This window comes from Actinia tenebrosa, unplaced genomic scaffold (genome assembly GCF_029948245.1).
Source record: "Actinia tenebrosa isolate PJP-AT-01 unplaced genomic scaffold, QUT_ActTen_1.0 PGA_scaffold16__25_contigs__length_10494907, whole genome shotgun sequence".
NCBI lineage: Eukaryota > Metazoa > Cnidaria > Anthozoa > Actiniaria > Actiniidae > Actinia > Actinia tenebrosa.
In genome coordinates, this window is record NW_028292576.1 from 5975586 (window position 1) to 5991617 (window position 16032).

General features: G+C 45.4%; 1 protein-coding gene across 3 annotated transcripts in view; it reads right to left on the reverse strand.

The window, feature by feature from the left end:
• Window positions 1-507: 507 nt before the first annotated feature.
• The window catches only part of LOC116292812 (uncharacterized), a 39706-nt gene continuing 24181 nt past the window's right edge, over window positions 508-16032 (reverse strand). For 2 of the 3 annotated variants that reach the window (XM_031700163.2, XM_089031398.1), the window contains exons 6-7: window positions 2692-2815; window positions 509-1472 (exon numbers count right to left, since the gene is read on the reverse strand). In XM_031700163.2, coding sequence (XP_031556023.1) covers window positions 1282-1472; window positions 2692-2815 — 315 coding nt within the window. In that variant the 3' untranslated portion in view covers window positions 509-1281. Of the gene's footprint in view, window positions 1473-2691; window positions 2816-16032 lie in introns of all 3 variants that reach the window. The other variant, XM_031700161.2, reaches the window with a different exon arrangement.

Genomic DNA, 16032 nt, shown 5'->3' on the forward strand with positions numbered 1-16032 from the left:
TAGAGTAAAACTTTGTTGTATAAAATAAGTATCAAATGCAATAGCCTAACGTATGTGATCTGTCTTGTCCGTGTAGTATACGATGACCTTGTAGTATACGATGACCGTGTAGTATACGGTGACCGTGTAGTATACGATGACCGTGTGGCATGCGATGACCGTGTAGTATACGATGACCGTGTGGCATGCGATGACCGTGTGGCATGCGACGACCGTGTGGCATGCGATGACCGTGTAGTGTACGATGACCGTGTAGTATACGATGACCGTGTGGCATACGATGACCGTGTGGCCTTACGATGACCGTGCAGTATACGATGACCGTGTGGCATGCGATGACCGTGTGGCATGCGATGACCGTGTGGCATGCGATGACCGTGTAGTGTACGATGACCGTGTAGTATACGATGACCGTGTGGCATACGATGACCGTGTGGCATACGATGACCGTGCAGTATACGATGACCGTGTAGTATACGATGACCGTGTAGCATACGATGACCGTGGAGTATACGATGACCGTGTAGCATACGATGACCGTGCAGTATACGATGACCGTGTAGTATACGGTGACCGTGTGGCATATGATGACCGTGTGGCATGCGATGATCGTGTAGTATACGATGACCGTGTAGTATACGATGATCGTGTAGTATACGATGACCGTGTAGTATACGATGACCGTGCAGTATACGATGACCGTGCAGTATACGATGACCGTGTAGTATACGGTGACCGTGTGGCATACGATGACCGTGTGGCATGCGATGACCGTGTAGTATACGATGACCGTGTAGTATACGATGACCGTGTAGTATACGATGACAGTGTAGCATACGATGACCGTGTAATATGCGATGACCGTGTAATATACGATGACTGCGTAGTATACGATGACCGTGTAGTATACGATGACCGTGTAGTATACGATGACCGTGTAATATACGATGACTGCGTAGTATACGATGACCGTGTAGTATACGATGACCGTGTAGTATACGATGACCGTGTAGTATAAGATGACCGTGTAGTATACGATGACTGTGTAGCATACGATGACCGTGTAGTATACGATGACCGTGTAGTATACGATGACCGTGTAGTATAAGATGACTGTGTAGTATACGATGACTGTGTAGCATACGATGACCGTGTAGTATACGATGACCGTGTAGTATACGATGACCGTGTAGTATAAGATGACTGCGTAGTATACTATGACCGTGTAGTATACGATGACTGTGTAGAATAATGGGTATTCTATGCCCACGAGACTACACGTTACACCGCGTTATCCCACATATTATTCTTATCATGAAAAAAGTGATAAAAATGTGGCAACCTTAGGCGCTCAATCTCAAGTTCTTTCTTTAAAATTCTGTCAACCATCTCCCAATCTTCTCCACCCCACTTGTTTTGGAAGGCTGTAACATTTAAACCACCAAAATAGTTCCAATCAGTCTTGTAGGTACCTGTAAAGATTAACAGGCAATGCCATTTAATGTCTTTGTTGTACAAATTCAGTTTGCGCCACTGTGCGCTTTGATTGGCTGTGAAAATGTACGGTGCTCACGTGCCGTGACGGTTAGGTTTGCCCCGAGTAGAGCGATTTTTGTTAGACTTTTGCAAAGTCCTTCGTACGTCTCCGTTTAGAGCGTTTTCACGTGACGTCACAGCGGTCATCTTGGTGTACCAAAACAATACATGTTCTATCTTTCGGGAATTAAACTCTCTTTTTTTGCAAAACTTATTCAAAAAGCTTCTATTGTCTCTATTGTTTCTATCTCTTTCGCCAATATGGCTGCCTTTTTGCGATTGCGTGAGTGAAAAACTCTCTACACACTACTTTCCAGCTGATCTGAAAAAGTGACGTAGAAATGACGTCACTACAAGACTGAGGTGTCATGAAGCCTTACCAAATTGACCAGCGAAAAATAAAAACCTGTCCACCATTGCAATAAAGATATAAAACTCATTAGTTATTTTGTCGCTGTTATCAACCTCATGTGAGCAACTTTTCTTCTTCTTCATTTTGTGGCCTGGAAATCCATAATTTCAAGAAGAAAATTGACACCTCAGTTTTGACAATTTTCTCGATTCTGATTGGCTGACATTTTCTCTCAGATCAGCCGGTTGTTATTCCCCTAAGGCTCAGTGATTATGGTGTTAGTTTACCTCGCCGCTCGAAGACTCGCGGCTTGTAAAATATTCCACGGATAACTACTTCGCTTTTGGCGAATAATTTTTAAATATCACTCTTTTGCTTATGTGACTTTGTATAGTACTTTCCTTTTCCTTTCTACATAGTTTTTTAAAAATTATTTCGTGTATACTCGTAATTTAATTTACGCAATTCACTATTTTGGCTGTGATGTAATAAACCAGTTTCAAGCTCCAAATTACAGAGCTCCTTGATTACAGACTCATTCACACAGGGTTAGCCTGTATCAGTGTTTAAATATTCACAAATACCAACGGTAAAGTAAAGAATAAACCACTTCAACAATACAAACGCTTTGAAATTCCATGGACCTTGACTGGAACAAGTGAATATTCTTCACAAAATCGAGTCTAACCCTGTGTAAATGAGTCTGTAATCAAGGAACACAGGGGTTTGGAACTCAAAAATGGCCTATTCCTAAATAAACGTAGCTATCTATCTATCTCTGTCTATCAAATGCATTTACTTACTGAAAACTCCAAAAGCATAGCTATCCCAAAAACCCGTGACAGAAGTTTGTTCTGTCTCGGGTCTTGAGCAGTGTTTCAAACGGAAGACAACGGGAGTGTAACACATCTTGCCTTGTATCGTGTGCTTTAAAAATAACAATAATCGTAAAATATTATGATTGATAGAGGCTTACAGTCATTAGGTAATTTATTGGTGTGCATACGTCTTTGTACATAACTTATGGCGGTGATGGCGGGGAATTTGCGATAGGAAGCAGTAGTGATAGGTGGTAGTAGTGGTGGTAGTAGGGGCCCACCCATATTAGGGGGAAAAAACAGGAATTTCAGCAGTTACTACGAGGATTACGAGGTATTCCACTTTTTTTTACAAAGAAAAAGTCTAATCGTAAATTTTATATTCGATATACAGGTTGAACCTTGAACGCGTGTAACATGAAAAACGGCTACTGGGGGACTGGGGCGAGTAGTATAGGGAATGGGGGTTCCAGCGCAATCTCAACACGGGCAAGACCCGTGTCAAAAATCCACCTACGGAAACAACCCACTCCAAGTGTGGTTGGGGGCAACAGCGCAAATATGTTAGTCTATATATGGAGTGCGAAGAATGTAAGAGAACTTTTAAGAAAGAAGCGGATTTGAAAAAGCATTTGAAAATGAAGACGAAGTGTATGAGCAGTTATGATTGTGGATGTGGTAAGAAGTTTGAGACTAAGGTTAAATTGTTTTGGCATTGTCAGGACTGTGAGTACGACTACGACGACCTAAAAAGTGCTTGGTATTAGGTATAAAATATTTCCCATTATATAGATGGAATCCCAAAGCAACTTCAGCACGGTGTCAATACCCGGTAACGGTGAGATTGACGTTAGACAGTTTTGGCGTCAGTCAGAAAGGAAGGTTAAGAGGACTCTCCGAAAAGGTATAGAAGAATTAGGAGCCCTGAAAGCGAGCATAATGGTAGAAGTAAGTTTGTCAAAAGACGAGGTAATGACGACAGCAATGTTGCGATCAAAGTCGTTAGTGATATTAGAATCCACGAATCTGGATAGGTCACTCAGTGAAGCCTTAGAAGCAATAATGGAGTCGCTGTCTAACTACACGAAAGAAGGATCGGGTTGGACAGTAGAGGAGGTTGAAGGAATAGAGATAAGTATAGCCAGGTACGTACCCATACGAGGGGGGAGTTACGTACCGCTACCAACGTGGGTAGAAAGGAAGAAGGCTATTGTAAACGTGAAGAATGAAGACAATCGATGCTTTATGTGGACAATCAGGTCTGCACTGTATCCAGCAGAGAAGGATCCCTGTAGGACAAGTAAGTATCCCACAGATGATTTAGAGTGGGATGGTGTGGAATTTCCCATGCAGTTGATAGACATCCCCATATTTGAGGAAATAAACGATCTAGCAATTAACGTTTACGGAGTCAGAGAGCAGACGATAGTACCGTTAGTTCTGTCAAAAAGTAAAGGAGAGCGCATACATTTATTCTACCACGGCGGACACTACTCATGGGTTAAACACATTAGCAGACTATTCTACAGACATACTAAGCACAAAGGTAAAAAGTACTTCTGCGACTGCTGCTTGCTGTCATTTACATCCTTAAATACCCTAAAGAAACACGACGAAATATGTCGCGGAGTCGAAGAAGTGGCGCAACGGATCCAGATGCCTACAGATAAGAACCTATCCTACTCAGACCATCAAAAGCAGATGCAGGTGCCTTACGTGATATATGCAGACTTTGAAGCGTTGATAACTAAGGAAGAGCAGAAAAGTGGTGCCACGAATAAGGTGGGATTACACGAGATCTGCTCCTTTGGTTACATAGTAGTCAGATCAGACGGTAAGGCCGACCCTCCTGTGATTTACCGAGGTAAGAACGCAGCTAATGAGTTTCTAGAAGCATTGCGAGAAGAGGAGGGGGAGATTAGAGAACAATTAAGACGTCCAAAGAAGATGGAATTTACCAAAGAGAACCAGGAGGCTTTTAACAAGGCAAAAAAATGCCACATTTGCCAACATACGCTTCTTCAGTTTGGAAGACGAGCCAAGAAAGCGTGGGATGAAGATGGAAAGTATCTAGGAGAAGCTCATTTTAAATGCGGGAAGTATGCTAAGAAAGGTGAGAAGCCGGGAAAGCCCTCCACGCACTGCATTCACTGCCACAAAGCATTTGTTGAGGATTTCTATGTGGATAAGGTTAGGGATCACTGCCACATCACGGGTAAATACAGAGGAGCGGCTCATTGGAAATGCAATATAAACTTCAAAGTAAATCCAGACATGGAGATTCCGGTGTTCTTTCACAACCTCCGCGGTTACGACTCCCATTTGCTACTACAAGGAACAGACGGCTCCGACGTCAAATGCATACCCAACAACAAAGAGCGCTACATGTCCGTAACTGTGGGTAAGCTAAAGTTCTTAGATTCGCAGCAGTTTATGGCGGACTCCTTAGCAAACCTCGTAAAGTATAACACCAACTTTCCCATTTCCAGTCAATACGGCGCGGAAAGGAAAGGAGTCTACCCATACGAATACATGGACTCCTGGGATCGATTCAAAGAACCCCTACCACCCAAAGATCGCTTCTACAGCACCCTAAACGAGTCCGGTATAAAGGATGAGGAGTACCAGCATGCGTTAGACGTGTGGGAAAAGTACTCCTGTGAGAACATGGGTGACTACCACGACATCTACCTAAGGTCTGACGTAGTGCTGCTCGCAGATGTTTTCCAAAGCTTCAGAAAGATGGCTATGGAATATTACGGATTGGATCCCGCTAATTTCTACACGGCTCCTGGGCTCAGCTGGAGTGCTTTGTTAAAGAAGACAAATGCGCAGTTGGATCTCCTAACGGAGTACGACATGTATCGGTTTATGGAAGACGGTATTCGTGGCGGCGTATGCGGACCCAGCCGACGTTACGCCCGCGCAAACAACCCCTTAGTAGAGCACGACCCAGAGAAACCAACCACATACATTTACTACCTGGATGCGAATAACCTTTATGGTTGGGCAATGTCACAGTACCTACCTGTGAGAGACTTCGAATGGGATCCAGTGAAGCCGATAGACTTCTACATGCAGGTAGGAAAGGAGGAAGACAAGGGTTACGTTTTAGAAGTGGATCTGGAGTACCCAGAGCGCCTGCACGACGAACACAATGAGTTCCCCTTAGCACCAGAAGCGATAGAGATACCATTTAAGCAGCTAAGTCCGCTGCAAAAGCAAATGTGTCCTGGTTACAAACCGTACAGGAAACTAACTATGAACCTGATGGATAAGAAGAAGTATGTGGTACATTACCGCAACCTGCAGTTCTACGTGCGACACGGAATGCGCGTAGAGAAGATCCACAGAGTCCTAAAATTCACGCAGGAACCCTGGATGCGCCCCTACATTGACTTTAACACGCAAAAGCGTACCGCAGCGAAAAATGACTTCGAGAAAAACCTCTTCAAACTGATGAACAACAGCGTGTTCGGAAAGACAATGGAGAACATCCGCAAGCGCGTAAGCGTAAAAATAGTCAGCACCAAAGAGGAAGCAGAAGCATACGTGTCACAGCCAGGCTTCGTTAGATACGTAGAAATGCTGAACTTCTACGTGATTCACATGAAAAGGGCAAACCTCTTACTAAACAAGCCCGTTTACACAGGCTTTACGGTGCTGGATCTATCGAAGCTGCTTATGTACGAGTTCTACTACGATAAGCTTAAGCCAAAGTACGGAGACCGCTGTCGCCTCCTGTACACAGACACCGACTCCCTAATTCTAGAAGTGCAAACGGAAGACGTTTACAAAGACTGCCTCCCCGACATAGACGAGTACGACACCAGCGGTTACCCGAAGGAGCACTTCCTTTACTCTGCGAAGAATAAGAAGGTAATTGGGAAGATGAAAGACGAAATGTTAGGAAAACCCATCGTGGAATACGTGGGTCTGAAACCAAAGATGTACAGCGTGCTAAAGTTAGACGGCGTAGAAAAGAAAGCTAAAGGCGTAAAAAAGTATGTGGTTAAGAAGGACATTACGCACGAGTCCTACCTCAACGTATTACGAACACGCAAGGAACAGCGGCATAAGATGAACAGCCTGCGCAGCTATGGTCATCAGATACATAACGTCACGCAGGAGAAGGTGTCACTGTCTGCATTTGACGGTAAGCGATGGATGTGTGATGACGGAGTGCATACGATAGCATTCGGACATCACACGATAAGCAGTTCTTCTTTGACGAACCCACGCGTGGGACCATCATGAAGATAATACAAGATGGGCTGACCCTTCTTAGCTATCGCACTTCGGATCTGGTAAGTTTCCAAAGACCAATTAGGATCCGTAGCTCTTTTGGATCCTCCTTCTAATTCACCCGGCTCATAGAGATATCGAACCGTGACATTACCTAATTTCTTTTCCTGGGGGAAGACCGCCCTTGAACTTCTGATGAAGGACTTGTGTTCCACGTGTTTCTTTTTTATGGCATCCCTGGGCTTCATTCCCGTAGCCCTGGCCGCCTCGTTGTTCGAAGCTGCGACGACCTGGGGGAGCCTCTGAGTCCATTCCCTGTTGCGTTTGGAGGGATCTTCCAGCTCTTTCCAATACTGGTATCCAAAGAGACGCTCGGCCAGGGTCTTATTGAATCTTTCGACGATGCTCTGACCCCTGTGGTACTCTGCTTTAGCTCTTCTAATCTTAGTGTCGTGGTCTTTCAGGGTCTTAGTAACCACGCCCATAAACTCTGTCCCCGCATCCACTTGCAGCAGCTTAGGCCATTTCAAGACGCGCTTATAAATCCTACCTAGGGCTTCTGCGACTTCCCCAGAATCCTTGCTGGTTATGGGTTCGGCGTCCTTATATCTGCTTGCGATATCAACTACGGTCAAAGCGTACCTATAGGTCTTCTTTCTCACCTTGTCGTGCGGCAAGAAAAGCAAATCCGCCTGATGAACTTCGTTGGGGGTATTTACGGTAAAGCTGGGCCTGGGAATGTACTTAGGCACGGGAAGATAGACCTGCCAGAGGGTTTGTTTTTTCAACCAGTTCTTAGCTGTTTCGTCTGATACCCTGGCCGCGGTCGCGAGTTTCTTGATGGCCGACGCTCCTCTCCAATAGCCTTCCGGCCCATAGTAAATCCTTTTAAGTTTGTCCTCTACGCGGCCCATTATATGAATTCCAAAACAAGATTGATCTTACGTCCGTTAAAATCCACCGTCTTTCCGTCCACTTTAATGGTGATGTTTATGCTTTCTACCAAATTAGACAAGTCATAGCTCAAAGAAATGGGAGTGTATTCTACTGGGTCAAATGGATTACCTTGGGGCAGAAACTTGGACATAAGAGAAGACTTTTCTCCATTGTTGTAACTATGAACCAAGTCGCAATAGACTTCGTAAGAGGATGCGACTTTCCATTTCACATCATATGTATTGCCGCTATTTATTGTGGTACTAGTAAGGCCCAGGAGTTCTACCAATGAACTGTCCTTTAGATTGGCGCTCCCATTATTTTTCTTGAATGTCATTTCATGGGGCAATCCTGTGGTAAGAGTATATCCATGCTTTGCTAGCTCCTTAGCCAGTGTTATGGGGGTGTAATGGGAATCTGGTATTTTTGGTTTGGTACCGGAAGTTCCGATGACAAAGCCATTAATTAAATTATACCAAGAATTGTACAAAGAGCAACTAACCAACCGAACCCTTTCCGCGCGGATGGGAGGATTCAGACAAGTAGTAAAGTTATTCTTGTCGCTTTCCAAAAAGACGATCATTATATTAGATACGCCAAGGCCACGCCTCCCGCCAGCCCTGCGACTCCTACAAAGACCAATTCATTGTCTTTTTGTTTCTTAGAAGGCTGGTAGTAATTCTTGAACTGAGGCTTTTTCATTCTAAAGTCGGGGTGTGCTTGCGCATAAAGTTTGAAGGCGTAGTCTGTGTTTTCGAAGTTCTTGTCTGCCTGCATTTTGTCTTGGTAGTTCTTATCCAACCAATCCCTGTAAGCTTGTCTTTTTTCATTCCAAGCTGCAACGTCCCTTTGATATTTCTCCAGCGCTAAGTCGTGTCTCTTTCTTTCGGCGGCACCGCTTTTGTCGCCTCTAACTAATCTATCCAAATATTGACCACCATAATTAGCCCCTGTAAATGCTAAAGCTGCAATGACTCCACCTGCGACTAAGCTAACCATTATACATTAGGTAGGTACTTTTCCTTCCGTAGGTAATCCTTTACCATGATAGCCCCGCCTACGGCAGCGGTCATCTTAGCAAAGTTAGCGAAGCTCTTGCTTGGGTCTTCAGTAAAGTCTTCTTTGAGCACTTTCTTACCTACCCAACCAATACCCGCAACGATGGAAGTAATGATAGCTGCCTCTTCAACAGTTTTCAACAACGCGGTCGACATTATATTACAAAGCAAGAAGGAAAATCTAGGTCGCCACGGTACGTGGTGATAAATCTACTCCATTTCAGGGATCTTACTTTTTCTAACCTCCACAGGTGCGTGATACGTTGGTGGTTCTACCTTTTTCGTTGCCCGCCATTGTAAGTAAAGGCTGCCTGCTGCTATAGCGACTCCTAACGCGCCAATGACGTACCCAGGATTAATGAAGGATTCCTCTTCCTCCCCCTTTTCTTCTTTCTTTGCTTTGTTCTTCCTGTTCATCTCCGCGAGCTTCTTACCGGCAGCAACTCTGCCTGGAGATTTAGCCTTGGTGATTCGTTGCTCCTCTACTTGAGGGGTTTCCTCCGCCTTCGATTCAGCTTCACTCATTTATATCTAAGGACTTGAAGGAATTGATAAGTACTTAACTAGGTACTTGAGGCGACCTGGGTAATTCCCGCGAATGACTTGACTAAGTACTTGATAAGTCACTTGCAGGTACTTGACTAGGTACCTCAGCAAGTGCCGCCTGGAAGACCTTTTCGACTTCTCTGTCCTTCTTGAAGTCCTTCCAAGATGTTCCGAAGGAACCTAGTACCTCCTTCAAGTCGACATGCTGAGCTACGTGCAAAGCCGCAGAGGCGACTGCCATTAACTTACCGCACTTCAAAGACAACCAGCCGCAGGTTATCTTAAGTTCTTGGGATATGACATAGTCATCTCTTATGTCCTTCTGTAGTTGCTCCACGTCGTCTATGGGCAGTGCAAGTCCAAGCAATTTAGTGGCAAGTCGGATAGCGGAGTCTGCTACGGCGTCCGTGGTCTTACTTGCGAGGGCAGCCTCGTACCTCTTATGGAACTTCTTAACCTCCTCTTCTGACAACTTATTAACCTGCTCATGGGTAAGTTCCTTGCCTATCATTTCTTTGCACTTCCCCGAAGACACAAGGATGTTGAGTTGTTCCTTAAGGTTACTTTCATCTAACTGTGTGGGGACTTCATCTAAGAGCTGCTCAATGTCCATATACATTAGGAATCATAGATTCCAACCGTGTAGGGAAACCTCAAAGAGAAGATCATCTTGGAATGTTGGTGCGTTTTTAAATGCCGCATGTATTCGTGTAACTGTTCCTTGGATATCTCACCGCCGTAGTCGCTTAAGATGGTTTCCAGGTCAGACTTACTTGGAGTATAAAATACTACGAGAGAGCCTATGTTTTCCCTAAAGGGCTTAGAGACACTGGTAAGCTGCTGGGAAAGCAACCAAACGCTGATATTGTCGTGTCTACCGCTGAAGGCGAGCTTCACTAATTCAGAGGTGCGCTTTTTTACGTCGTCCCCACAGGCAATGTCATCCAGTATGAGTAAAGTCTGTGTATCTTTAGGGAATTGCTTGTGCCAGAACTTCAAATGGCTGGATAACTCGTTAGGGTCTAAAATATCTACGAAGAAGTCGTCGTCTTTCACTCCTATGCCTTCCCAGGTGCGGTTATTCACGTAGGTGGGACAAAGCAGCACTATGTAGTCAAAGCGGTATCTAAAGGGTCCTAATAGCTGCTCCACGATGAACTGGGTCTTTCCGCAGCCGGTGGGTCCTACTATCAGAGCGTTACAAGGCATGTGATCTGGGTTCATATATAGATGGAACCAGTGGAAGCAGTAAGAAGGATTACCGCCGACGCAAAGGATAAAAGAGACACCATAGAAATGCAAAGGGAAGAGATAGACCGGTTAAAAGAGCGCGTACAGGAATTGTACGATGAAATGTGTGGTCTGAAGCGCGCGGAACGGTTTGGCGCGCTTTTGACAATGGCGACGTGGGCTAAGGAGTCCATTAAGGACTTCATTCGATATCCCCCATAGATATATGGACTGCATTACGTGCGAACTACCTGCTGACTGCATAATCCCTCCCAAAACACCGATACCCAAACCGTGTAAAAAATACACCTGCCGTCACTGTAATAAGGTATTCTCTGAAGAAGACTTCGTTGGACATTGGTGTCCCGCGGATACTAAAGCACAAAGGACTTTAGACGACGCTCGAGAAGAGTAAGAGGTCGCAAAGAAGATCTTACTAAGCCCCGGCAAGGGGAATTAGCATAGGTCTTTCTTTTTTATTGTTATTTTGTTAAATGCTGCAAAGAGGTCTCAAGTAAGGACCTATTTTTTATTGTTATTTTGTTAAATCATCGTAATCGAAGAATGGTTAACATGATTATCTTTTTGCTGGTTTCAACGATGAGAAAGAATGATACCTCATCTTTTAATGGGGGCTTAACAAAATAACAAGAAATAATAGACCCTATCCTAAAACCCTCTTACGGGGCTTAACAAAATAACAAGAAATAATAGACCCTATCCTAAAACCCTCTTACAGGGTTTAACAATTTAACAATAAAAAATAAGGTATATATAATGAAGTGCGTGCAATGTGATAGAGCTTTTAGTAGCAAGCAGCGACTGCAATACCATCTTTCCAAGAAAGTCTGTCAGAAGACCATCAGCACTGTTTGCGGTGACTGCGGTAAGGAACTGTCCACAGTACAGGCCCTACGATATCACCGCGAGCATAGAGTCTGCCTTAAAGGTCATTGCCGCCGATGCGATGAACCCCTCTTCGAAGAAAACTGGCATAAGTACCGCTGCCGTCGCTATGACCTCACAGATGTGGTCTGCGAGACCCACGGCGATTTAGCAGAGCGATGTTGCCCCCTTGAAACCGGCCGGGTGCTCACGCGACGTAAGAAGGAGATCGACGAAGACTTCGTATGCTTCGACGACTATGAGGGTGTAAGGTGGGAGAATAGGGAACACTGGGATGGCATCTGCGACCGATGTGGCTGTATACGTAGCGGCCAACATATTTGGTGCTGCCTTTACGATGGCCCTAAGCCCTTAGATCATTATCTGTTGGTAAGAAAAGAGTGGAATCTACTTAAGGTATAATGTTACCTTACATCGCAGCGTTCCTAGGAGGCGTGACTATTACCTTATCAGCGTATGAAATGGCGGAAAAAATGAGGGCAGACACAGCAGATGACTACTTATCCGCCCATGAAGAGGATTAGTCGCACAACGGATTATCCTCCGCTCGACGTTCGATGTCAAACTTCCATCGGCCGTTTACCTTACCATGACTGCGTAGGTGTGTATATTCTTCACCCTGCAGTATGTATCTCACACAGTCAGGCGCCCAAAGGCTGTATTCCTGACCGTCGCGTTCTAAGACCAACCTCAAACGGTCGATGTCTTCGAATGCGACGTAGTTTTTTATTCGGTATGAAACGCCTTGCAGCAGATCTCGCCAGTATGTTTGTTTAAGAATCATTATACCTATGAAATATTTTAAGGTGCGTGCTTAAAGTGTCTTGACCTTTGAATGCCTTAATGCACCAAGGGCAAGGAATGCGAATACCGGCAACATATTCGTCTATTTCCCTGCAAAGTAGATCATAATCATTGCTTACGATGGTTAAATATCCATTTTCTTCATATCGTTCCAACATTACCCTTTGTTTCTCGGACAATACGCCGGTGCCTTTGGGTGTCTTCAATTCTATGCATAATCCATTGTATTTATTATGGTTGTTAAGGATCAGCAGATCGGGTTGGCCTGCCTGGTTGCCTTTCCGCCAGCTTTTAATGCGCTTACTTGCGGTGTCCTGCAGTTCTCCAAGACCTGGAACTATGATTACGTGCGAGTAGAACCTACGCACCCTGTGTACGGTTCTATCGTGTATGTCTGCCTCCGTTTCTATCTTAAATGCCATTGGATTTGAACCATTGAATCGCTTCTCCATATCGTATTTACCTGTCTTCCTTAGCGTGGGTAGAACGTCACCCAACACCCATTTCCTGAACTTTTTTGCTTCAGCCTTTTCAGATCCGAATATCAATTCGTAAAGACCTTCCTCCGTCAAATACACGGCATTGGGTTGTGCGTTAAGGGTCTCACGCTGAGTTACACCCTTTAAAGACTTCAAAGTTACCCTGTTTTCCTCTGATACGTGATCAGACGCCGCTTTTCTGGAATTTACGTAACCCAACGCCGCCGCCACCTCCTTCGCTTTGAAGTAAAGTTTATCGCCTTGCACTATGCATTGCAGTTTGGTTTCGTTGTTTTCGAATACGCGAAGCATATTATACCTAAGGAATATTTTTTATCCTTTCGCTTGGCTCAAGGAACGCGAATCAATACGCAACGCTTTTTAGCTGATTCATTTCTACACTCAGTTGCGCGTCTGAGACTACGAAGATATATGCGTTGATCTTAGTAGCGTCGCTGGCGTCTTTGGTGCGCTTGATCTCCAACGTAATGCCGTCCTGGGTATTTACCAGCCGCAATCCCTGACCATGTAGGTCTTCGTCGTTCGTCGTGCGCATGTCGATCCACAGCGCATACTTATCCTTAAAGAATTCCTTTGGGCCAATTTGGTCGCCAAACTTACGCGCGACTTCCCGGTACATGTCCTCGGGCTTTATCCCTTGTGAGTAAACCTTATTAGGCACTCCGTTAATGCTAACGCCTACGTTAGTGATGTTAGGATTAAAGAACGCCTCAGAGTCACGCAATCCTGCCGTGTATGTCTTTGCGAACAGCAACATTATCCCTGTAAGGCTGCGCCTGGGAAGGTTAATGCTTTGGTTGATGACCTCTTCGACGTTATTTGTAAAGCTGAACGTCTTGTACATCACGACGTGATCGTAAAGGAAAGCCTTCCCGGAGCTGTATTCCATACCGGCGCTACGTGCTAAGTCTTCGCTGTATACCGTTTCATACTGCAGCTCTAAGTTAGTAACGGAGTATGGGTGGACGGCTGAGGAACTTACGTCCTTTCCCTGTAGGATGTTCGTAGTGTCTGCTAGGGTTACTTCGAACTGTAGTTCGCTTAGCTGCCTTGGGTAGTATGCGCCGTGGTTCGTGATAACTTCGAAATCTAATGGAACGACATATTTAGTACCATAAGCCGTCTTTATTTCGTCTTCTCCTGAGGCGCCAGAGGTTGCGCTTCTTACCTTGCGTATAGCATCACTGGCGATTCCCTGCTCTATCCTTTGCGCGCGGTCAAATGCAGTCAACCATAAGTCTTTGTACGTGGTATACAGATCGTACCTATTTAAGTCCAAAAGGGATTCCCCTGCGAACTTCACCCGCATCTTTGAGACAATGTTGCGGCCAAGGTCGTTGACAACGTGACGCGCGTCCGCAGTGCTTGGTTGTATTGCTAGGTCAAACCTTAAAGCCAGGGTGCCAGGAACTAAGACTAGGTTATCCGTTAGGCGGGGTACGCCTACGTACAGGGTTTCCCCTGGCTTAGCGCTAGAAGGCGTGAATGTAACCCGGTGAAAGGTGCGTTCTGCTTTCAGTCCGCCAACCTGCTTAGGTAATATGTTGGGGTTTAACTTTGAGCTTATCATATATAATGGAAGTAGAAGGAACGGATTTTGACCCCACCACCGAAGAAGGTCAAGTAGACATTAACGACGAAGAATACGACGCATGGACTAAAGGCGCGGAAACCGACCCCCTAATCTACGACATGGCTCTAGAAAACACGTACGGCAGTAGGTGGAAAAGCTTCAAGACCTCCTTGAATCGCATGTGGCACGAAAAGAACCCGGGTAAGTCCGCCCCCGAGTACATAGAACTTCGAAACATGGGTGAGCAGGGAGCAACCGCGCGGGAAACCGTAGAGTGGGCAACGCAAGAGCTAACGCAGCGCTATTCCCACTTCGAGGCCGACGACGTAAGGCTCACAGAACGCGGAAACAAAGTCCTCATAAGCGTCCAAGACATGAGATATCCCGACAAAAACCGCTGGACCAAACCACAAATCCTCTTCGACGAAAATGGCTCGGTCATGGTTAACGTGGCAAGATTAAGAGGCTTTCAACTGGCTACCAGAAGTGCGTTAGAAAGGTTGGAGGCCCTGAATGAACAGGTTGCGTTAGAAAAACGCGCCAAGAAACTACAAGAAACGTTGAAAGAAAAGGAAGCAAAGTACGAAAAACAAATGCGGCAGCTAACCGATGCTCAAAAGAAAGAAATCAAGGGCAAGAACTAAGTCATACTGCAATTCAAGCGAGAAGCTGAAACGGCTTTAGACGAAAGAGACCAAGCCAGGCAAGCATTCAATCTCGCCCTGCAAGACCTAGACATAAGCAAGGAAGAAGCTAAAAACTTGCATATCACCATAGCCGGCTCTTTAGAGGAACGGCGGCAGTTGGTTGCCGAAATTAACACTAAGGAAGAACAAATCCGGCAAAGAGATCAGGCCATCGAAGACCTGGAGGGGCAAATAGGGCGGCAGCAGGAAATAATCAACGACCAAACCCGTCCCGAAGAGGAAAGGGAAGCAGCTCAAAAGGAAGTGGAGGCCCTCGAGGTACGCCTTGCGGAATTACAGGCGCAAAAGGAAAACCTGGAAAGAGAATTGGGGCTTACCACCAAGGAAAAGGTAAAAAGAGCCCTTTTGAAGTATGGTATTCCGCTGGCATTCGCGGTTGCTATTTCGAGCGTAGTAGGAGTTATCCTATCCGCGCTTAAGGCTACAGGCGCAGGCGTAAAAAAATTAGGCAATGGACTGACGGCCTTAGGAAAAAAGATGGCAGCCGGTTTGCCTGGGCTGCTGGGTTCGGTTGTTTCCTTGGCACTTAGGGCCGGCGGAGAACTGTTGAAGTTCGTGGGTAACAACATTTGGATCTTGGTTGTCGCTATTGGGGTGGTCCTCATGAAGAAGATGAAGGCTTGATCTTCTCATCGGGCGGTGCCCTGCTTTGAGGATAATGAAAGACGGTGTTAGCACCGCCCTGGTAATTTGGAACCAACGGCAACACACTCATGGTAGAAATGGGCTTATGATTCCAGGCTGCACTATTAATAGGCCAGATACCTATGCGATTTATCCTAAACTCACCGTCATCAGAAGTGACTTGTAGCTTAGCATAT